Genomic DNA, 25647 nt, shown 5'->3' on the forward strand with positions numbered 1-25647 from the left:
CTATTGGGTTTATTTCATGGTTAAATGATTCCCTTTTCCCTGTAATAATAAAACAGTACCTGTACTTGATCCCAACTAAGATATAATTACCCCTTATTGGGGGCAGAACAGCCCTATTGGGTTTATTTAATGGTTAAATGATTCCCTTTTCTCTGTAATAATAAAACAGTACCTGTACTTGATCCCAACTAAGATATAATTACCCCTTATTGGGGGCAGAACAGCCCTATTGGGTTTATTTAATGGTTAAATCATTCCCTTTTCTCTGTAATAATAAAACAGTACCTGTACTTGATCCCAACTAAGATATAATTACCCCTTATTGGGGGCAGAACAGCCCTATTGGGTTTATTTAATGGTTAAATTATTCCCTTTTCTCTGTAATAATAAAACAGTACCTGTACTTGATCCCAACTAAGATATAATTACCCCTTATTGGAGCCAAAAAAAGCCTATTGGGTTTAAATTTTCAATTATTTTTTTAATAGATTTACAGTCGAATATCTGAATTACGGAAAACCCCAGGTCCCGAGCATTCTGGATAATGGGTCCTATACCTGTATCTGACAAAAATTTTCATCAAAATCTGACTGACTCATTACAAGTCAGTTTGCTGACAGAGTCTACTAAAGAATAACTTTATAGTAAGAAGGTACAGAACGTTTAAAGACAAGAAAACCCTACACACTGTTTAATCAGTACCCCCTTCCAAGTGCAGTTTGTATTGAACAAGTAAAACAATGGTTTCGCCACAAGCATGTAACGCACTAGAACACTATCCTCAGCACAAGTGTCCCGCATACAATGAGCACTGGCACTACAGCCCGCACGGAGCTAGGGAAGCCCCGCCCTATGCCCAGGTACAGTCACATCTCCCACAGGACAGGTAAAGCCGCGTTTGTACGTCACAGGCCTCAGGAACTCTCAAATCTCGCGAGAAGTCGGCTAGTGACAGCTGACACTTCCTGGATCATGGCCGCTTGGAGAGCAGGATTCCCTCTTCTGTTGCGGAGATTCGGGACTATTGGCCTCGGAGGGGGTAGGAAGTCAGTCAGTTCTGTCCGACTTGCAGGAGCCGGCCTGGCCGTTGCAGGGACTGTCTGTTCCGGGGCGCTGCTGCTCCTCACTGGGAAGAAACTGCGAGGAAGTGATGGGATGACGGTGTTAGCGCAGGTGGGTGTGTGAGGGGCTGGGAGACCCGGCAAGTGCCTTCCACTTCTAATTGCCGTTATCTATTTCGCCTATATGTTCTTCAGCCCTTGGCTGTTCTAGAATTGTTAAACTGCACCTTTCAGCTTTATCCTCTATACTTTTCCTTTTGTGAGGGTGTAGCCAATCAGCTAATTCATCCTTAGCCCACATATGGATAGATGGAGAGTGTGCATAAGTTTCTTTTCTTCCAGCAAAACAAGCCAGTGTAACCCTTTCTTGGCTGTAACAAGCCAACAGCACGGCTAGATAGGCCTAGAGCATGGGGTACACGCGACTCAGTCCTTCAGGATGGGCTTTCGCTATGTGGAAGTAACCAAACGGAGCTATGGTGTAGTGCAACTACAACTAACTGTAGCTGTGTGCAGTGCAGAATAACAAATGGGTGCCAGAAGGTTCTTGCAGTTGAACAGTAGAACTGGTTTATTTTCAGCAACTTGCAGGGTTATGCAATATACTCGCACATCAGTTAGCATAGCAGTCTCTGAAGACAGCACAGAGAGGGTGCACACTCGCTCCTCCCAACTCCCCGTGAGCCTGGGCAGGATCAGTGCCACCGGTTCAGTTGCTCACTCTGTGGAACAGCTAGCTGGATACCACTCTCCTCAGGCCCCACGGCAACTCTGGATCAGGGTTCAGACTACCTGCCTCCTAGGTCTAAACCGTGGCCCTACACTAAGGCAACAGTGCCTGTCTGGAAGGGACTCCCACAGCTACTTTCCTCTGAGCCAAACTGCTCGTGCTCTCTCCCCTCACTATCTCACTTTCCTAGAAAGTGCTCCACAAAACTTGCTATCTAACTGGTCCTCATTCACGGGGTCCCTGTCCCCGACTTCACCAGAGTGGCTGGCACACTCTGGGGCACATGGCTTTACTGGGGGCCTAGTTCTTTTGCGTCCAGGCTCAGAGACTCCTTCCCTTGAGAACACAGGCAGACCCACCCCCCTGCTAACACAGTGGGGCACATTTACTAACCCACGAATCCGAATCCGAATTGGAAAAATTCCGATTGGAAAACGAACATTTTGCGACTTTTTCGTATTTTTTGCGATTTTTTTCGGCGCCTTTACGACTTTTTGGAAACTGTCGCTACATTTTCGTTACCAATACGATTTGCGCGAAAAAACACAAGTTTTTCGTAGCCATTACGATGCGCTCGTATCTTGTCGCGACTTTTTCGTATTGAGCGCTCGTAAGCGGCGGCCGAAACTTTCAGACTTAGCATGATTTTGGAAGCCTCCCATAGGACTCAATGGCACCCTGCAGCTCCAACCTGGCCCAAGAAAAGTCACCATACTGAAGCTTGAATGAATCCGAATCTTTCGTACTCGGCGTGAAGGCTACGAAAAAGTTGCGACTTTTCACGCAAGTAGTAATGCTATGAAAAAATTGCCAGATTTTGCGCAACATTCGGAATGGCAACGAAAAGGTTGCGACAATTTTCCGAAAAATCGCCAAATACCGATCATTACGAAAAAACCGCAATCGGACGCATTCGGCCCGTTCGTGAGTAAGTAAATGTGCCCCTATATCTGAGTGCCAAGTGAGTGGTCTCCCTGTTAACCAATAAACACACATATGAACTCAAAACTGATACATGGGTCTTTGCCCAGTAACAGCACAAAACCAGGAAGCTGCAGGGTTTAAAGCCATAGGGACTAATTAACCCTATGGACCCCTACACCAGGCTAAAAAAAGAGGGAAACATAAGCCTCCCATACACCTAATGAAGTGAAAGGAAGCCAGTCTCAGCCACTTTTAAAACAATATAGTGCATATAGTAAGGAGGCAGACATATATAGTTTTTGCAATTAAAGTTACAAACAACTGCATTAAAAAAATGTATATTTTAAAGCTTCTTAGAATAGTTATTAGGAAAGTAATAGTTTTTCAGTGGAGGGACCCTTTTAAAGAGAATATACGGCCTGCAAGCGAAAAAAAAGAGTCAAAGAGAAAAAAAGCTGACAGTATGGTGTAATTAAAGTAACAGTAACACCAAAAAGTGTTTTGAAGTAATTAAAGTAGAATGTAATGTTGCCCTGCTTTGGTACAAATGGCATGTTTGCTTCAGAAAATCTACTATAATTTATATAAACAATGCTGATGTGTAGCCATGGGGGCAGCCATTCAAGGTGGAAAAAGGAGAAAAGGCACAGGTTACATAGCAGATAACAGATAAGCAGTGTAGTATATAACGGGATTCTTCAGACCTTATCTGTTATCTACTATGTAGCCTGTGCTTGAATGGCTGCCTCCCTGGCTACGAAGCAGCTTGTTTATAATTTATAGTAGTGTTTCTGAAACAAACACAGCAGTTTTACCAGTGCAGGGCAACAGCATATTATATTTCCATTACTTGAACACACTTTTTTGGTGTTACTTTTCCTTTAAAATAATTTTTTCTAGTAATAACATGTCATTTTTTTAAAGTGTATCAAGCTTTATGTGCCACTCTAACATATTCAGGAGGTACAGGCCCTTTGATTTTCCTTCATTTCAGGAATGGTGAAAAAAAAAAAGTTGAATTGGAAAAAGAATTCATAAACCAAAGGCTATATATGAGGACATAGATATTTCAGGGGGGACAAAATCCTCTTAATAGGACAAGTAAAGACATTTTTTACATTTAACGTTTGTATGTGTTCATCCAACACCTACAAATAACTTGCCAACAATTTCTTTATTTTATATCATATTTTAATTCTGCCTTGAATATGACCCCTGTACCTCTTAAAACAACAAAAGTCTCCGTATTTGCTATGTAATCATGTACCCTATAACCTCATTTTAAATTGTAAACCTAATTTTAAAATGAAGGTTTTTTATATAAACTATAGTAGTTGCATGCAGACACTTTCTTTTGTTATAGTGCTACTGGGCCTTTAAATATTTCACAGCCAGCTTTTACTTTCACAGTTTTTACATTGCATTTGGTTAGGTTTGCAGTGGCTTTCAAAGCTGCTGTTTATTGATTAATAAGTGACAATTGCAGTTGTATACTGATAAAGTTATCACATTAGATACAGCATCCAGCACAAACATTAACATTCTCTTTACTATGGATTATAAATGTTCTTTTTAATCATTTCTCTCTGATCAGTGCTCTTTAAGAATTTTAAAGAACATGTATGTATGTATGTATGTATAACTTTATTTATAAAGCGCCACAAGGGTACGCAGCGTTGTACAGTCTTACAGAATACAAAATTACACACAGGGAGGACAAGTGATATAATAAATAAATACAATAAATACATGTGGTATGAGACACAGTAGGAAGGAGGTCCCTGCCCCGTAGAGCTTACAATCGTAAGATGGAGTTGTTTGTTTTGCAAGTTTTAAGTACAGTATTTAATTACTATTTATGAAGACTCTTTCTCTCTCTGTCTCTCTCTCTCTCTCTCTCTCTCTCTCTCTCTCTCTATATAGATATAGATATAGATATAGATATAGATATAGATATAGATATAGATATATATATATATATATATATATATATATATATATATATATATATAAAATGTGTGTATATAATTATGTATAAATATTCAGATATTGCAAACAGAATTCTGTCTTTAATAAAATCTGTGGTCAGAGCTTTGACCCTTCTATATAATTACAGTGACTGGTATCTTGATCCTGTGCACCTTATTGTAAAGGTTATTATCTGTTATTTAAAAAAAAAAAAAAAAAAGTCTATACTAAACAATATTAAGAAAATGTGGCGAATTGATGAAAAATGTGTAAATTAAAGAACAAGGAAACGTATGTATATATTCCCTTCAGAGGTCCATCCTTCTGAACTATACCTCCCACCCTCCCCAGGGCTGCCAGGCTTGCCCGTACCAGTTAATGTACAGAGTAGTGCAACTTGGTTGGCGGCTGCCAGCTGTGGCAATTTGACGTCCTTTTCCCAGCTCTCTGGTGGCCAGGAGCATGTGCTGCAGTAGCCGATCTGGTCCTGACTCCAACTATGCACGCTCCTAGATGCTGATTGCAATCAGAGTGCTTAAAAAAGACTTATTGCGCCCACTAACCCTGTTGCGCTACATTGGCAGTTGGTGCAGTGTTTGGAAATGTCGGTGGTGTGGTTTGAGAAGGGTTCCTTTACAGGGGATACATGATGTACATGGGTTTCCTGTCCTGTCCTTTAAATATACTTGTTTACTATAGTAGTTTGCTGAAAAAACTGTAACTGATGAAAGAGCCATGACTCTCTATATAGTGAAACACTGAACCTAGTTATTCTATTTTTATGCTTTTGCCTTAATTTTGGGATTGGTGTTAGCACCCGTAATTTACTATTCTGCTAGCCTCCTACTGTTATTATTATAATAGCAACATTAATATTCATTAGGAATATTGTTGTATATGCTTAAAAGTTATCCGTGTCTTTTCAAGCCACCCTGGGAAAACGCTGTGCCTACCGCATTGGGAGAAAGGCAACCATGTATCTCTGTACTTTCAATAAGTCTATTTTCTTGGTTATTGTATCTCAGATTGCATTGCCTGTTATTTTAGTTTTTTTTTTTTTTTTTACTGTTTATTCTCTAATAAATGAATTCAGCTTTCTCAAACACAGAAAAAGTCTGCTTTTCTTTTAGTAATGCATCTTTCACCAACCAGCCCATGGTTAAACTTGTAACAATATTTACTGGAACTGTGAAAAAAAGAGAGCTGGATTCATTAAATGCCAGCATTGGGCAGGTGTACGAGTTTGAGTTTGGGCATCTGTAAGCTTGGGCGAGCCTTTGCATTTTTCCTAATTCATGCTGGAGATGGTTCCTTTTCTATTTTCTTTTATTTGCACTATACTATATAGCACCCTGATTTATTTTCTTTATCAGTTTTTTACAGAATTGCCACAAAGGCATTCTTATTAAACTATGTATGCATTTAGTATAGTGTTTTTCTTCCTCCTCACCTCCGAATTTAACAGTAAAGTTATCATACTGGGATGTTTTTCAAGAGAGGACGATTTCATAAAACATTTTTTAAGCGATTTAGATAAATGTTTTAGGGTGGGCATTATAACCCAGTATCAGATATGCACCCTGCATCTATTGCTATTTTCTAATGGAAGAGGGCATTACCCCTTATTAAAGGAGGTCATGGTGATACATAGAATCTTTTTGTAGTCAGGAATTCCTCCAATAGAGTTTATTAGTCTATAGTTTGATTATGGAATGGTCAGTCACTTGTCAGTCAGTCAGAAATGGTTGTCTTATATTAAAATATATTATTTTACATACTGGATCTTAGGACTACATTGTGCTAACATAATGCAAATTGTTCTAATAAGGAATGTTGGTACTAGTTAGTGTAACTGGACTTCCCCCAAGCATTCCTCATACTCCAGATGTTGAATATACAGAGAACAAGGTCACCTAGTGGTAGATCTGTTAATTGTTTGCACCGCTGCAAGGCTAAAATTCTTTTGTTGCACTTTATGTAATATTGTGTCTTGGTAAACTAAAGGGAGCCATACACACATCAATATTATCGTATGGAACAAGATTATGTACGATATGCTGTGCGTGTATAGTGGGAACCGAGGCAAACAGTATTGGCACAAGGCTTGGATATTATGACAGGATGGAACATTAACATCAGAAAGACATTAATGCTGAATTGCCAGATAGAGGAAGAATTATTTTTGTTTCTACCTACATATCTGAATATTTAGCTCTTATAAGGATTAACATAATCTGCCATTACAGCATCACTAGGAAGGGCATTCCCCAACCTCACTGCCCTCACCGTGAGAAACCCCCTACGCTGCTTCAAATGGAAGCTCTGTTTCTCTAAAGGGGGGCCTCTGGTGCATTGCTCGTTTTTATTGGAAAAAAGAATATCCCCTATCTGCCTATAATCCCCTCTAATGTACTTGTACAGAGTAATAATGTCCCCTCGCAAGGGCCTCTTTTCCAGAGAAAACAACCCCAACCCTGACAGTCTAACCTCATAGTTTAAATCTTCCATCCCTTTACCAGTTTAGTTACAACCCCCCCTAACAAACTACCATGTAGTAGATAGTTCGCGTTTATATTATTTCTACCAAAGTGCATAACTTTGCACTTGTCCACATTGAACCTCATTTTCCAGTTTGCTGCCCAGTTTTCCAATTTTGTGAAATCGCTCTGCAAAGCGGCAGCATCCTGCATGGAACTTATAGTTTTGCACAATTTAGTATCATCATGGAAAACATTCATTTGTTAACATTTTTCTGTGTGTAATATATAATAAACTAAAAATATCTTTTGTAAGCTGGTCCTTCATGCAAAGAGTTAAGCTGGGAAGCCTGTAACCCAAACATTAAATACTATTCTGATGTTTTACTAAAATATTAAATTTTTATGACTAATGACACAAAGGGAGTTTTGTAGCTGCGACTTGTAGCTGGTGTAATATAGCTACATTTGGTTCCTTTGTCATCTCGCTCCATAAAAAATGCTTAAATCTGTTTCTAGCCTGCTATAAACTAACAGAAACTAATGTCACTATAAGATACTGTAGCCTCTGATAAAAATAAGTGAGCTGGAGTTTTTATTTCACTCGCTGTAAGGCTACATTTAATTGAAATTAATTTTTTTAATGCTTTTTTAATTGCCCAGTAAAATTGCCTGGCCATGGGGAAAGTGAGTAAACATATACTTTAAACTAAACTATTTTATATTATACTGCGCATTTCCATATCATTGCCATTTTTCATTTCTAGTGTCACTGATAATGAAGCTTGTAGGAGCTGTTTTGCAGAGTGCTGTGTGTGGGTTTGAGGTAAAGTACTTTAACAGGTGTTTGCATTAGATATGGAGTTGGTGCATAGGTTGGTGCATAAGCTAATTGCTTTTTTTTATGCAAATACATTTTACCATGTCTGCAGCTAAATAGGCTAATATTTACCTGCCCTGCACCCAAAGCTTGCTGTACTTATCCGAGACCTGTAGCCTACTTCCCATGCTTGCTACTGCTCTACTTGTCGCAGAGAGTTTGGGGCTTTAGGCACTATGGCTGTATATAGGCAGTTGCCTACCCTTCTCTAGGTGAATTTTCACCCATCAGTCTTCCTTAAACAAACTAGAGTTCCATAAGTTTCAAGAACTTTACTAATAAGACAAAATGTAGTTGCAGCTGGGCTTGCAAATGGAAAGTAAAAAAATAAGCTTGTTTAGTGATTACTGCAGTCTGTCAGCTTGGTAACTGTTCTATATTCAATCACAGCATATCTTCCTCAACTGAATGTCACCTGTCAAGTAATTCTAACTCTTAGGGGCAGATTTATCAAAGCACGAATTTCGGATTGTTAGAAGTACGATTGGAAAAAATTCGGAGCAACCACGATAATTTTTGACGTGCGAAATTGTGCAAAAATTTGTGCCGTGGTCGTACGAAAATGTTGTGGCCGCGATCAGAAAGTTACAAAGTTTTCGTATCTGAACAATCGTAAACGGCGTGAAAACCTTTCTGAAACTTCAATGCAGAAAAGGTGATCTTTTAAAGATCAAATTATTTTTCTTTTGTTAATTATCTTTTTATTGAGTTTCAATGGGGGGGATAACAAGAAAAGAGAGACAAATAAAAGAAAACATTAAACAACAGTAAAATGTCGTCCGTTGTTTTTCTTACAGTTTTGTACTATTTCACAATGCACAGAGATATATCAGTTGGTATAGTATTAAGGTCAGCAACACATTAATAAAGCTATGTCATACAATGGGGGGTCATTTGTAGAATGCAGATCTAACCAGCTGGTCCAAATTGTGTAGATGGGCAAATTTAGATGGGGAACCTTTAGCTTCATGTGTCAGTTTTATTTTGGGAGAAGTATTATTTATTGAGGATACCCATTTAGGGACTGTGAGGCATTGGGGGCCATCCATTTTATGACTGTCCATTTTTTTCCGCATTGAACAGAACAGTTTAAATAAGAATACTGTTCCTTGTGAGAGGAAGTAAGTTTTCCACTATCCCCAATAAACATATTTCTGAAGTACATTTCCCCGGTGATGGCTAGATGGTCTCTTAGATAGGCAACACCTCTGACCAATACCTGGAAATTAATTGGCATTCCCAAACCATTTAGTAATCCCTTATCTTTACTGAAGTACAATTCTTGACATTTTTTGCCTTCTATATTCACGCTGCAGAGAATTATTATTTTTTTTTTTTTATATTTTATAGAAACAAATGACCATTCAGTCAGGGAATATGTTTTTTAATTTTTTCACTTGTTTTTTCTAGTCTTATAAATTGTGATTAACTTTGTCAAATTGATCACAAGAAATTACAGAAGCTTGTGAGTTTATATAGTCAATGGGAATTGACCTAGGCTAAATTTCAAAAATCTTTTTCATAGTAAGTTAGGTTGAAAAAAAGACATACGTCCATCAAGTAGCTGATACAGGTATGGGACCCGTTATCTGGAAACCCGTTATCCAGAAAGCTCCAAATTACGGAAAGGCTGTCTCCCGTATAAACAAATAATTCTAATTTAAAAATGATTTCCTTTTCCTCTGTAATAATAAAACAGTACCTTGTACTTGATCCCAACTAAGATATAATTACCCCTTATTGGGGGCAGAACAGCCCTATTGGGTTTATTTAATGGTTAAATGATTCCCTTTTCTCTGTAATAATAAAACCGTACCTGTACTTGATCCCAACTAAGATATAATTACCCCTTATTGGGGCAGAACAGCCCTATTGGGTTTATTTAATGGTTAAATGATTCCCTTTTCTCTGTAATAATAAAACAGTACCTGTACTTGATCCCAACTAAGATATAATTACCCCTTATTGGGGGCAGAACAGCCCTATTGGGTTTATTTAATGGTTAAATGATTCCCTTTTCTCTGTAATAATAAAACAGTACCTTGTACATGACCCCAACTAAGATATAATTAATCCTTATTAGGGGCAGAACAATCCCATTGGGTTTATTTAATGGTTAAATGATTCCCTTTTCTCTGTAATAATAAAACAGTACCTGTAATTGATCCCAACTAAGATATAATTAATCCTTATTAGGGGCAAAACAATCCTCTTGGGGTTATTCAATATTTAAATGATTTTTGGCATGGAGATCCAAATTATGGAAAGATCTGTCCCATACCCAGGTCCCATACCTGTACTAATAGCTCTGTGTTTTCACCCTAAGGGTAACAGTAACATCTCCTTTGAAAAAGAGAATATATTTTAGTATTTGACAAAGTTTTACTAAAATATACAATTTTAGATGTCCTTATTTCTTCGGAACTCCAGTAAAAACACTTTCAGAAACATATATAAATTAATGAATATTTGACTAAACTGCATTAACTTAAAGCTTAAAAATGAACATTTGTCAGGCGAATTCCGCAACCGTAATTTTAAAATTCAACCTGAGACTCGTGGGGGCACCATTTCTTCCACCCCCAAGTGCGATTGTACTTCTTGAGCTTTTACTTGAGTTTTATTTCCTTTCTCAGCTGGCCAATCGTGTTTATTATCAAGATCGTTTCATGGATGTTTCACAGTGTTGCTTGGTCGGATCAAAACTGCCGAGTCATAAACATAGAACTGGCAGCTGTTAGCTATTTTCTTTTAGTCCGTAATCCCACCGCTACCATCCTAATAAAGCCCAAGAATGAACTGTTATTGCTTTTATAGCAATGTTTGACATGTGAGACCCTGCAATTTAGGTGATTTTAATTTTATTTTTTATGGTAGCATTATGGAAACATATTTTTGCCATGCCTTTTTTATCCTAATGCCTCTACAAAATCACTAACACTTCATTGCATTATGAAACCAGAATATCATTTGGTCAGCTGGCTGGATATACAGAAACTGTTTAACAATGTACGTTTCTCATTTTAATTATGCTTCTCGCACAAGTGACTGTTGGTCTGTTTGGCGGCAAACACAGATAGTTATTTCTTAACCAAAACTGTAACAAAATCATTAATGAATCGCCCACATACAACTTTTTTTCTTTCCCAAGTATTAGCTGATGCTTTATATATTTAGATAAAATTTGCCCCATCTGTATATTGGATTCAAAAGATTTTCTATTCTACTGCCATTTTCTTAAGCAGTCATTCTTTACTAAGCTGCCTAGTTCTACCAAATTGCTTTGTGTTATGTATGTTGCTATCCCATTTATGACCCAGTTTGCAGTTGTTGGGGATGCTCTGTAGATCTGAAATTGTAGTCTATTTTACAATGATGTAGAGCACTAAATATTTATGTTTTTACAATTGGAGGTATTTGGCTGAATCAAGACAAAATTATGGGTTGGATGCCTTCCTAGTTCTTTGTAAAGGCATTTGCTATTGAAAACAGTAATAGTCTGGGAGTTCATATTTTCTGTTTCATGAGTCAGAAAGTGCAGTGTAGCACAAGCCAGCTGATAAACAGAACTGGATGAGAACCAGAGACCTCAACTAATGCTAAATTTAATTCCAATTTCATTTAAAAGTAACTTTAAAAGCATTTCAAAATTTTAATTAATGTAAACTTTTAAACTCACTCAAGAACTGGTCTGAAATGCTTGGGACATGGGGTTTACCAGAAAAGGGGTCTTACCGTAATTTGGATCTCCTTACCTTAAGGGGCCTATTTATTAGTACGACAGGTATGAATTACAAAAGAATTGTATTTGATCGTACTGTGCGTATTTTCATTTTTTTCGCAACTTTTTCGTACTTTGCGACAAAATTTGTGAGTCAAAATCGTATTGTCGCAACAAGTACGAAAGTTTCGAATTCATTCAAGCTTAGGCATCGTGACTTTCTTTGGGCCAGGTTGGAGCTGCAGAGTGCCATTGAGTCTTGTGGGAGGCTTCCAAAATCAAGCACAGAAGGATCAAAGTCAGAAAGGTTTTCCTGCTGTTTACGATCGTTCGGATACGAAAATTTCATGACTTTCGGATCGCCAATACGATATTATCGTAAGCATTTTCGTGATATTTGCGATCATCACAAATTATCATATTTAATCAAAATTTTTCCCAATTTGGCATTCAAACTCGTACTTTGATGAATAGACTCCTAAGTCTTCAAAAAAAAATTTTTTGCCACCAATATAGATTCATGCAGCTTAGTTACCATCCAGTACAAGGTAATGATTTATCAATAAAGAGAAAGTGGAAATAGGAGATAGGAAGGCCCTCTGGATAACAGTTTTTGTTTCAGATAAGGGATCCCAAACCTGGCTATGGCATATCTATACTGTATATAGTATATACAGCTGAAGAAGGTGTGTTGTCCTGATGTTTAGTATTGCTCGTCACTTTGTGGAAATGAGGCTGGCAAAGGTTCTGCTATTGATTGTTATTTTATGGCCGGTGTGTTTATTTCAACAGGACTCATTGTATAAATAGTTTTTGTACTTCTAGCTTATTATGAAGTGGTGAATATCTAAACAGTTTTCTTAGTAACATTTGATGTTTGTAATAGGAATTTCTATACAACATTAATCTTTGTCACGTAAAAGACACTTTCTTTCAGCAATACTGCTATTGTGTAACGTGCCCTTACACACATGAAATGTGTTATTCCCATGACATCAACGTGATTTGTTTAATTATCTTAACTTTTGTCTGGTTTACATGGGTGGCAATTTATGTTATCGCTACTAATATTTACTATAGAAATTCTAGGCACATGCATTTTTGGTAGTAAGTTCTTTTTTTTTATTTTAGTCAACCCCCAGCCCCAACAGCCTCCTGTATCTATCTATTATAATGTAACTGCCTTCTCCATCTGCAGTCATCACACTGTGCACAAGCAATGAGGGGTTAAATTTTGTTTTTATTCTCATTATTTTATTTCTTTGTATTTGATCCTAAGGTATAATGAACCTTTTGTAAGCCAAAACAATCCTATTGGGTTTATTTAATATTTTAAATAATTTTGTAGTAGACTTTAAGGTATTGAGATCCAAATTACGGAAGGATCCCTTTTCTGGAAAACCCCAGGTCCCGAGCATTCTAGGTAGGATAGTTGTAGTAAGGAGCCATACAAAAATGAGATCATATGGAAGAAAGAATCTGCAAACTAAGCAATATATTTGAAAATAACTATGCATTCAACTATTAATATTTCCATTAGGAAATTTTTTGAAATAGGAAATTCACAAAAACAATAAATCCTTAAATACCTTTTTGTTTTTCTAGATGATGGCACTTAGGAAAGTGTCTCCTAGCACGGTAGACTTTAAACTGCCCCTATTTTTCATTTTGTTTTGACTATAATAGTTTTCACATCTGAAACCCGTTTTTACACCTACTCTAGCGCCTTGTGTGAGACACCTCTGGGGTTAAACGCAGTGCAGCCATTCTCCCATTGAAGATCCAATTTCTAAGAATGTTTCTGAATGATCCCATGAATTTAATAGCATTTTGTGCCCACTGATCTGAAACTGATAATAAAAGCCCTCGCAGGCAGCAATCAGCAGTGTTTCTTTCCACTCTGATTGTGTTTCTGATACCGCTTTAGACATTGTGGGCCAGCCAAAATCCTACAATCTTTGATTTAAAGTGTTGAAGAAATATAACAAGCTATGCTGAAATATAAACAGAAAAACACACTCTGGTAAATAGAAAGCATATATGAATTCTTAAATGCGGTGATTAAAGGGCATGTGAAGCTATTTAAATTAATTGCAGCTTTTGGGTTTTCTTATGTGTTAAATTGCAGCTCGAAATGAAAAGGAACTGAATTTGTTTGTAGAAGCCAATTCATCACTTAGCGTGGTCTTAGGTCAATGAGGGCAGCTCATAGCATACTGTATTTGTCACTTCATATATTCACATATATGTATCTGTGTGGCTTTGTGTATTTAATATGTATATGTGTGTGTACTGACAGATGGTGTGCATTGTGATATTGCAGATCTCCTATGATTTACAGGCAAAATCTAATCTACCTATATATACATAAACACAACTACATTTTGAAAATAAATCTATGCTGAAATCTGTATTTAGAGCCACCTTTTTAAATCTACCAGTAAATTAACCAAAATATTTGACTATGTATTTCCTATAGTATATTTAAATGTATCCCCAGCCTATTATAAAGGAAGTGGCTCACAGGGTGTTTTGTCAACCGTGCAATGTTTCAGAACTCGAGTGAGCCCTAACATTCTAGGGTGGATAGGTGAAATAGGTAGAGATGCACCCAATCCCGGATTCGGCCGGATCAAGGCTCCCCCTAATTTGCCTAATTAGCATCCGGAAAGGGTTAAGTGGTCAGGGGAAACAATTTTCACCATGTGTGATTTTTAACCCCTTTTGATCCTATTACCACATGTTAATTAGGATTCTGTTCAGGATTCGGCCGAATCCTTCAGAGTGGGTTTGGGGGGTCCCTAGAAATTAGAGAAATGAAGATCAGAGAAGTTTTTAAAGGGGTGGCTTACCTTCATAATAAAATTTGTATATGTCTTTCTCTCCACTAGACAAGCATTTTTTAATGTATGTGCATTACCAAAAAATGAATGGCTTAGGAGATATTAACGCACAAATTGGCAGTGGCCTAAGATCTTCTCAATACAGGGGATCGCTGACCGCATTTCTTAGTCCTTCTAAGTGTGTTTTGTATCATATGTCGTTTGGGCTTGGCCTGCTTCAAACGCTGTGGTCCAGTGAATAGAAATATATATATATATATATATATATATATATATATATATATATATATATATATATATATATATATATATATATATATATATATATATATATATATACATATACATATATATATATATATATACATATATGACTGACAAGGTACGGGGACATGTGCGTCAGTACTTGGAGCAGAATGTGCCCAAACTACTTATGATGAAAGATGCACTAAGGAGACTAACAAAAAGAGAGTTGTTGTCTGCTAAGCCAATAATTTTTGGTAATGTATATATATTGAAAAAAAATGCTTGTTTAGTGGAGAGAAAGGCATATGCAAATTTTATTAAGAAGGTAAATCCCCCCTTCAGTGAATTGCCACATTTATCAAAGAAGGTTGCTGTGTGAGTTTATCAAAATGCAGTGAGAGGATTCATACAGTTAATTTATGTGCTGGAATGCCAACACTAAAAGGTTTAGAAAAATGTAACCAGTAATAAATCGCCTTCTTAATACCCACAGTATCCACATGGTGCTTTCCACTTATAACTTCTGCTACCCCACAGGAGTTTCTATTGTATCATACATTAAGTGCAAAGTACCTCTGCAAATCTGTTGCCTTTTGTCTATATGACAAAACATTTCCCAGATTTCCAGGTTTAGAAGCCCCGTGGCTCGGTTTGTAACACTTCTGCCTTGTATTGGGGTCTTGAATTTGGTTATGACTTTGATGAGCTTGTGTCTGCATGGGATTCCTCCCATAGTCTAAAAACATACATACATTCATTGGCTCCTGATTAAATTGCCCTTAGTGTTTGTGAATGTGATAGGGACCTTAGGTTATATATTCTATTGAAATGATGTGAATCATGTATCATTTCTGTAAAGTGCTGTGTAAATGTGTCTGCGCTAAATAAATACCGGGATATTAAGGGGACACATCTGTGTCCTAGTTTACCAGCTAGCTATCTCATGTATGCAGTACTCCCCCCTCTGTTTTTTGATGAACTTCATGTACCACTTAATTAAGCTTAGTAATAGAATATAATTGCATTCTTGCAAGTTAAAAAGCACATTATCTTAGTATGTATGACCTCACTTTTAATTTCCACATTTGTCAAATATGCTTAATTTGTGCCCTCATACTCCGGTTTAATTCTTTTTAAGGAAAGCATATGTTTTTGGTAATGTGAGATGTTTGTGGAGTTCAGACTGTTTCTAATGGTAAGCCTATAATGTTTCCCATCTGTATGGCTATGAGGATGAATGGATGAGTATCAGGCATTTTAGACTAAGCATGTCAACTAAATGATTCAGTAAAAACAACTTAACCCCATTGTCATTTAGAATGTCAAGTCAATTTATTTCCAATTGGCATAGTGATCGCGTGAAACTAGGATTGTACTTCTAAATGCTGGAAATCTGAATTCATAAAAGGAAATTTTAGGATGTAGAAAGTGTTGAATTCAGAAAAATCTTCTACATTGTTTAAAAAATGTTTTGCCTAAAATATATCTACTAAATCAGTTTAGCTTTTGGATCTCTTGTTAAATTTGAATGAAATTTATTTTTTAAAATCACCCTGATCTTATAGGACATAATGATTGTTGCTTCAAAAATGACACCTTTTATTTGAGCTCTTTATGTATTCTTTCAGGTGAGTGGCTGTGTAATAGTGAATGGTGGGCATGTACTAATGGTTCTTTGTCAGGACAGTAGTGCACAGTGTGCAGGCCCAGACTGGCAATCTCTGCATTCTGACAATTGCCAGATCGGCTAGATGCCATAGACAGTCACAATTTATTGCGCTGGTAAGAGGCTGTTTGGGCCTCTGTGTACTTGAAATGCCAGGGCCTTTTTTGAATCCTGGTCCAGGCCTGGATGTGGGTGTCAAATCACAGTTCTTAGTTCACACAGGGAAAGATAAACTGTCGTTCCCTGTCAAGTCCACTAAGCAGCTGGCTTCCCACTGACAAGTGGATTGGCCAGCATCCTGTAATGCAAATTGTTGAGCACCACCGGTTGTTCTGATCAGTCTGGGAAAGTGGCCAGGGAAGTTTAAATGGCTGGCTGGTACTAGCAAGGTTTTTGGCACAGGCATGGCCCTAAAGGTCTGTAGCATGCTCTGAACTGCTTAGGATGCTTAGGGACCAAATTAAAATACACACTATATATAGAATATATTCATAGAAATACACTGATAATTAGTAATTAATTCAGATGCACACTGCATGGTAGAAACCAATGCATACCACATCATAATGTAATATTCAGCTCCGTAGCAGCAGCTTCTGTGACAGCTGAACCTCATTTTCTCCTTGATGGTTTCTAACAGCCCATAAACTTAGCTTCCCAGCGGCTGCCTGAAGCATAGTGAGCATGTGCAATGTCACTCAAAGGATGTCCCAACAAGATCCAAGATGGTGGGCTTATTTGAGAAAATGTATAGGTCTTAATCATTACAAGATGCCCCAACAAGATCCAAGATGGTGGGCTTATTTGAGAAAATGTATAGGTCTTGATCATTACAAGATGGTCCAACAAGATCCAAGATGGTGGACTTATTTGAGAAAATATATGGGTCTTGATCATTACAAGATGGCCCAACAAGATCCAACATGGTTGGCTTATTTGAGAAAATGTATAGGTCTTGATCATTACAAGATGGCCCAAAAGATCCAAGATGGTGGGTTTATTTGAGAAAATGTATAGGTCTTGATCATTACAAGATGGCCCAACAAGATCCAAGGTGGTGGGCTTATTTGAGAAAATGTATGGGTCTTGATCATTACAAGATGACCCAACAAGATCCAAGATGTTGGGCTTATTTGAGAAAATGTATAAATCTCTATCATTACTTTTATACAGCTGCTGAAGCTTTCTAATGGTACAGAATACAGAATATAAAATACAGCATTTGTAGTCCTATTCATTTTAAGATTTAGTTTCTCTTTAAAGATTGTCCTTGGGATTAGAATACATGTTGCTTTTGGAAATTAAAAAATGTGTGTTTAGAATATAACATTTGGACTGTAAATGTTAATTTCCTCATGAAATTCTTAATGTTGTTGTGCAGAAGGTATTGATGTTACACTCTCCCTTTGCACACTCTCTTCTTTAATCAGTCAAGACTGAAAACAAAACAAGGGAGTGTATGAAATTTGTTAGACCAATTTAAAATGCTTGGTTGACTGTACCTGTTCAGGTTACGTGGGGCCAAGAGTTAACCTGGAGTAGATACAATCGCACTCACTGTGACTTTTTACTTGCAACTGTTACACAACACTTAAACCAACAAAACATTCTCGGTAAATACAAAGACATCCTAATGGTTTAGGTTTATTTGATACTTCTAATTCAGTGTAATGTAGAATGCTAGGTAGCTGCATACAAAACATGGTATAGTACTATGAGATCTTTATTGTATCTCAAATATCATGTATTATGTTCCGGTAACTGCAGGACAGACATATGTTTTTCTTGGATTCATTTTTCTAAAACACAAGCACAATTCTAATTCCCAGAATTAGGATTTTTCCCAAAGATTATATTTATTTAGAATAGCTAGAAAATTTATTTATTAAGGCAAACTCCTAAAAACATGTATACAGGTGTGGCATCTGTTATCTAGAAACCTGTTATCTAGAAAGCTCAATTAGAGGAAGGCCGTCCTTCATAGACTCCATTTTAAGCAAATAAGAATGTTAAAAATGATTTCCTTTTTCTCTGTAACTAAAACAGTACCTTGTATTTGATCATAACAAAGGTGTAATTAATCCTTATTGGAGGCAAATCTTTCCTGTTGGGTTTATTTAATGTTTAAATTATTTTTAGAAGACGTAAAGGTGTGGTTCACCTTTTAAAGAGATACTGATGATAGATTACATCTATCATAACATTGTCTTTGCATTTGTCCAATGCTTTTTACAAAACCTATCTGATCCCCCATGTTCCTATGAGGGGGCGGCCATATTTGTGCTGCAGGAGGCCGTTACCATTAGAAGCTGTAACTGACAGGCTGAGAAGGGACAGTCAGGTCGGCAAAACAGTCCGGTTTAGGAACATAAAGTAACAATTACTTACAAAAGCAGCTCTATCAGCGAAAAATGATAAACATGACCTATAGGTAACTTTTAATGTACATTAATATTTTGAAGAGTAGTTTTTAGTGTCAGTATCACAGTTCTAAGCAGCTTTTCAGTTGGTCCTTATAATTTTATTTTTTTATACTTTTTTTCTGACTCTTTCTAACCCTCAAATGGGGGTCACTGACCCCAGCAGCCCAAAAACGAGTGCTCTATGAGGGTGAGGCTACCATTTTATTGTTAAGGCTACTTTTTATCACTTATTTTTCTGTTTTAGGTCCTCTTCTATAAATATATCAGTCATTCAAACCACTCCCTGGGCTGCTAAGGTTATTCAAACCCAAGCAACCAGATAAAAATGCTAAAATTCAAACTGGAGAGTTGCTGAACAATGGGTGAAATAATTAAAAAACAAAACCGAAACCAATTGCAAATTGTCTTAGAATATTACTTTCTACTTCATACTAAAAGCGAACTCAAAGGCGAACAACCCCTTTAAGTTATGGAGATCTGCATTATGGAAAGATCCCTTATCCAGCAAGCCCCAGGTCCCAAGCATTCTGCGTAACAGGTCCCTTACCTATACACAGTTTTGTGTCAAACCATATTCAAATCTCTTATTAGTCACAACAAGGAACTGTATCAGAGAAAGTCTTCACAAAAAAGACATTTTTTATTTTTCCTTTTGTTACAGCCCCACAAAGCCCAATAGTGATATTTGTCTGAAACTGGGAATTGTGCAAATAGTATCTATATCAAATGTCCTCTGTGCCATTAAAGCTGAACACAGCATCAGCTTTAAATTTACCACTGAAATCACACCCTGGATGATTAACATACAGGCATTGTCATGTCACTGCTGAGAATAGACTATAGGTTAGTTGGATTGGTATCTGGAACACCAAGTTAATATAGGCTCACATTCATCATATGGGTTTATTTGTCTTACAACATTAGAGACGCGCTGTACATGTTCGGCTGAAATGATGGCTGTGATATTTTTACAAGTTATTAGTCAGAAAACTTTTGTCTACACATATTTTTTCCATACTTTGGGAATATAAAGGTGCTTCTCTATTAATAATCTGTTACTTATTACTCATTATTTCAGATTTTATCATTTATAGAAGAAGTAAACCTTTTTTTTCTATCTTTAAAATTACTCTAAACAACTCCCAGAATAGCATACCTTAGTCTCTGCATTCAGTTTGATTTGATTTCTGATTTATAAGTTGAAATCTCTGGCTCCTTTCCTCTTCTTCCTCATACAGCATGAAGCCCCGCCCCTCTTCCTGTTCAGCTCTCCTCATCTCTCTGACTATCCTGTAGTCCAGCGCTTCTCAACCTGTGGGTCGGGACCCCTTTGGGGGTCGAACGACCCTTTCACAGGGGTCACCTAAGACCATAGGAAAACACATAATTCTGATGGTCTTAGGAATAATTTTATGATTGGGGGTCACCACAACGTGAGGAACTGTATTAAAGGGTCACGGCATTAGGAAGGTTAAGAACCACTGCTGTAGTCAACGAGGAGAGCCTCTGCTTTATGCTGCGCTTTAGCTTTCGGATTTTACCTTCAGATCATATTCCACTAACAAACTGAATTTAGTTCAGTTCAGGATCTGTTGTAGCTTTTACAACAGTTGCCTTTTTACTTAATAATGAAAATTGTTTTTTTTTAACACGTTGAGGGCAATGTTGGTGGTTTAAAATGATTTGGACATTGGAACTGAACCCCCTGAAGAAGGGGCTGTTCCCCAAAAGCTTGTGCCACATCTTTCAGCAATAAATGTATTAAAGGCATTTGCTGATATGCTGGTATGCTTCTTCCCTGTATGGAGATCTTACAACTGAACAATGGGCAAATGTCATTGTTAACGGCGAAAATTTTGAAAATCTGCCTGATCAATTTTCTGGCTGATATTGGATGAAAGATCACTAGATGTACGATTCTTCAGTGCCCACTAACCTTACGAATAATTTGATGTTTTTGCCATATTTCACTGAAATTGTTTAAGTAGAGAAAAATCACTATGTGTATGGCCAGCTTTACTGGCTCCTGTCCCAGCTGACAATTATTGGACAGTGTGTGTTGCCAAAACAATGTCTTTCCCTCCTACAATATAGCTGGTCAGTCTCTGCCATACATTGGTTGGGCTAGCTGGAAAATATCAGGTGGTGAATGCACTTCTCTTCCAACATGACTGCACAAGATTGGTATTGTCCTAACTCCACTGGCAGATATTATGTTTCCATAAATTGGTATTATAGTGGATTTTTAATAAATAGAATTTTATCCAATAAAGTTCTTTGGTCTCTTTTCTGTTTGTAAAGAGGGGCTTTGTCTTGGCCCATACAATATACAAATGTAGCTATGTAACACATTGTGATAGAGTAATACACATTTTTCAGTTAGTAAAACCTGTACCAATACACACTAACCAGTCTCGACCTTCCTCCCCAACAAAATCCAATTTCAGTTTAGTGCTGACCTGGAGATGTGCTTTCTACTAACAAGAGATCCCAATGCAGCCTCAGTGTGTGAGTTATTGTCTGTGTTCAGGCTTGTAATTATGTGTCCTAATTTTCCTGTTTGATCCTTTAAAGTAAAAGGAAATAAAAAGCCTTGGAATAAACGGTTTTATAAAAAATGGATTTAATTAGGGGGTATTGTGCTAGAGACATTGAGAACTTCACAATTAGACACGCAATTAGACATTGAGAAGAAATACTTAAGTGCTTGGAGTTTGTTACAGTTGGAATGAGGTTCCTGTCCCAAAGAGCTTTCAATCTGTTAGAAAGTATGAGTAAAACAAGGGCAATTCTATGTTTATCAGAACTTTCTAGCATGTGTCACTTTTAACATAAAAATTGTAGGCACCTGTACATTGATATTTCAATGATATTTTATTTTACAACCATTATAGGTATGAGACCTGTTATCCAAAATGCTTGGGACCTGGTACTTACTGGATAAGGGGTCTTTTTCAATTTGGATTTCCATAACTTAAATCTACTTAAAAATAATTTAAACATTAAATAAACGCAATAAGATTGTTTTGCTTCCAATAAAGATTCATTGTGTCTTAGTTGGGATTGAATACAAGCTACTGTTTTATGAATACAGAGATTTGTTTATTTGTTTAAAATGAAGTCTATTGGAAATGTCCTTCCCATAAGTCGGAGCTTTCTGAATAATGGATCTCATACCTTTACATGGTGAATAACACGGATTTAGGCAAGTTAAATCTTGATCATATTGCTTTTAGCAATAGATTGTGACTAGCAACTTTTTGATTCTTAGCCTCTATTCCTCCATATGGTATTTGTCGCTCCTGGGTGACTCCTCATATTCTTATATTTTTACAATAGATGAGATACTTTCTTCTATTCAAAGTTTTATCTGCATCTGTGGTATTCTTTGTAGGCTATTTAAGCCAACAAGTGGCGTATCCTTATATTTACTGTGGACTTTAAGCATTTCCAAACCAAAACCTTTCCTTTTTGGTTCTATAAATCTTAATGTCCACCATATGTTCTCAAAGCTACCCATCCTTCTGCTTTGTGTTGTAGCCTTAGGTGTGAACTTAAAGAACGAATAGTGTGAGCTGCGATGTGAATTCATATTATGGGATGACGGAGACCTGGCAGTGTTCACAATTACTCATGACGCTTGCATGTCGCTTTTGAAAAAAATCATATGCAAGAAATCTAATGAGCTGCCGCTGGTAGATGTACCAACAGTAACTAACTTCTTAGAATATGCTGTGCAGTTTCTGTCATATTAAAACTTCATTGTTATAGCAGCCTAAGAGTCATATCGGCATAACTAGCAGTTGTCCAGTTCATCTTTCCTCTAAATATAATTTCTTTTTTATTAAAAGGCTTCTATACTTCCTCATGATGTACCTTTGTATGTTCCTATGCTCTTGCCTCATGTTTCAACCATATTTTGAGCTATGGAAAGCATGTCCAAATGATGAAATGGTCATGAGAACCCCCAGAAATGTCAAATTCTAACCAAAATCATATTCTTTTTTCAAAGCCTAAGGCAATGACGCACGTAAAGCTTTTTGGACTGTGGGAAAAACTGTGCTCCCCACAGCAACAAATGTGGCAAAGGGGAATTGGTGGAAGTAAAACATTTGAGTAGCTAAATTTGCTGGAAATGCAATGGAAGTCATCTCACTATTTATTAAGTTATTCCAGTACTGCAATTAAAAAGGTATATCTGGGGCTTTGTTGCCCTTGGGGAGCACAGGTTTACTGCAGGTGAAAAAAGCCCTTAGTGTGTCCTTGCCCTTAGAAGGTTGTGCCCCCCCGCAAGCCCCCCCCCCCCCACAAGAAATGCATATGTACACTTTAATCATCCCAGAATTTACACAAGCTACTTAAGAAATTCAGTGTATAATGTTGGATTTCTCTAGACAAATATTACATGTTATTCCTGCTCATTTACTGCTTTATAATAACAACCTGTAAAACTAAAACATGATGATGTGGTCGTAAATGAAGGTAAGAAATTACAGCCTTTGTTAAGTATGCCCTTTTAGAGGTATCCTTAAATATGTTTTTCAAGCTTCACTGATTCATTTTTACATAAAGCAATAAAGAAGCCAGAGAGTTGCACATAGTTTGATGTAGTTGGTCTTTTAAGTTATCATCAGGTAAGTTCAAACAACGTTACAGGAGAGATCAAAATTTTCAGGGGTATGGCTAATAAAATAATGGCAGTCTCCAGGTCTGTAATTCTTTCATGGATTAGATACACGATATTTTTCTGGCACAGAGTTCAAAAACCTATCCCTTTACTATTTGTAATTTGACTGCAGTCATGCATAGGCTTGTTGACAGCTGTTTACTAGAAGTCTCTGAAGCTGGAAGGTAGACTGCCACCTTTATTGTTACACAGCAGGGTATCTGACCGCTGGCTTCAACAGCATTTTCTTTTTTCTTGGCATCTCTTATTTTAGCCATTGTTCAGAATTTTAACTTCTTGTGTACTGGTACAGCTCTTTACTTGTTAACGTTAATGCCTCATAGGGTAAGCAGAGGCTGACAATCTGCTCATAGGCTTGGAAAATCTTCCAAATGCTGCTTCCCCCTGCAAACATTGAATCCACCCCGGTGCAGGCACACGCAAACGATATCCACTAACACATGCAAAGTCTCGTGTTAGTTGGCCAATATCAGCTGCGTGTGTCTGTACCCGCCTCGTGGGGCCTTACCCTTAGGTTGTTAGTGCGATAATTGTTTGTTGTTACCGAGGCTGATAAGCTTGTATAAAACTGTGCTGTTGCACATGTATTTAGAAATTAATCACTTTTTGTAATGAATTTGAATTCTAGTAGTGATATAGGACCAGATTCAATTCAGTGACCATTCAGTGCCATTAGTCGCTGTGACTGTCTGTCTTTTTCAGAATAGTTTGGCATAGATGAAATCTGGGCAAGCTCAAGTTTAACCCATAACGTCAGTACAAGTAAATGTGGTCTTGAAGAAACCCATGATTCATTGGCAGGCAAAGTGTTTAACAGAATTTGCTCATTGTTAATTCTAATTCAGTGGGCTTCTCTAGAAAAGGAAGAACTATAACTAAGGTTAAGATATGTTAGGACGAAGACAGGCAGGGCAATAAGTCGCTGCCGTTAGTCGCTGTGACTAATGGCCGTCTTTTTCAGAACTTCCTGAAGGATAGGTTACAGAGTGGTGGTAAATGGAACATTTTCTAATTGGACCAGTGTGGTTAGTGGAGTACCGCAGGGGTCAGTCCTTGGTCCTTTGCTTTTTAACTTGTTTATTAATGACCTGGAGGTGGGCATAGAGAGTACTTTATCTATCTTTGCTGATGACACAAAATTGTGCAAAACTATAAGTTCCATGCAGGATGCTGCCACTTTGCAGAGCGATTTGACAAAATTGGAAAACTGGGCAGCAAAATGGAAAATGAGGTTCAGTGTTGAAAAGTACAAAGTTATGCACTTTGATAGAAATAATATAAATGCAAGTTATACACTAAATTGTGGTTTGTTGGGGGTATCCTTAATTGAGAAGGATCTGGGGATTTTTGTAGATAACAAGTTGTCTGATTCCCGGCAGCGTCATTCTGTGGCTACTAAAGCAAATAAAGTGCTGTCTTTTATAAAAAAGGGCATTGACTCAAGGGATGAGAACATAATTTTGCCTCTTTATAGGTCCCTGGTAAGGCCTCACCTTGAGTATGCAGTGCAGTTTTGGGCTCCAGTCCTTAAGAAGGATATTAATGAGCTGGAGAGAGTACAGAGACTGCAACGAAATTGGTAAAGGGGATGGGAGGGTTAAACCATGAGGTTAGACTGTCATGGTTGGGGTTGTTCTTTGGGGGAAAAAAAGAGCTTGTGAGGGGACTCTGATTACTCTGCACAGATACATTAGAGGGGGTTTTAGGGAGATAGGGCGTATTCTTTTTTTCCCCCATAAAAACGATCAGTGCACCAGAGGCCTCCCGTATAGATTATATGAACAGAACTAGGTGGTATTTCACGGTGAGGTTGGGGAATGCCTTTTTTAGTGATGCTGTAATGGCAGATTCTGTTAATGCCTATAAGAGGGGCCTGGATGATTTCTTGAACAAGCAGAATATCCAAGGCTATTGTGATACTAAAATCAACAATTAGTATAGCTATTGGTGTATATATAGTTTATGTATGTCAGTATGGGTTTATGTGTGTGCTGGGTTTACTTGGTGGGGTTGAACTTTAT

The 25647-nt window shown here is 37.4% G+C and overlaps 1 protein-coding gene across 1 annotated transcript in view; it reads left to right on the forward strand.

The window, feature by feature from the left end:
* Positions 1–934: 934 nt before the first annotated feature.
* Positions 935–25647, forward strand: part of micu2 (mitochondrial calcium uptake 2) — a 154879-nt gene continuing 130166 nt past the window's right edge. The window contains exon 1 of the mRNA XM_002940749.5: positions 935–1173. Coding sequence (XP_002940795.2) covers positions 973–1173 — 201 coding nt within the window. The 5' untranslated portion in view covers positions 935–972. The remainder of the gene's footprint in view (positions 1174–25647) is intronic.

The sequence above is a fragment of the Xenopus tropicalis genome, chromosome 2 (assembly GCF_000004195.4).
Source record: "Xenopus tropicalis strain Nigerian chromosome 2, UCB_Xtro_10.0, whole genome shotgun sequence".
Classification (NCBI taxonomy): domain Eukaryota; kingdom Metazoa; phylum Chordata; class Amphibia; order Anura; family Pipidae; genus Xenopus; species Xenopus tropicalis.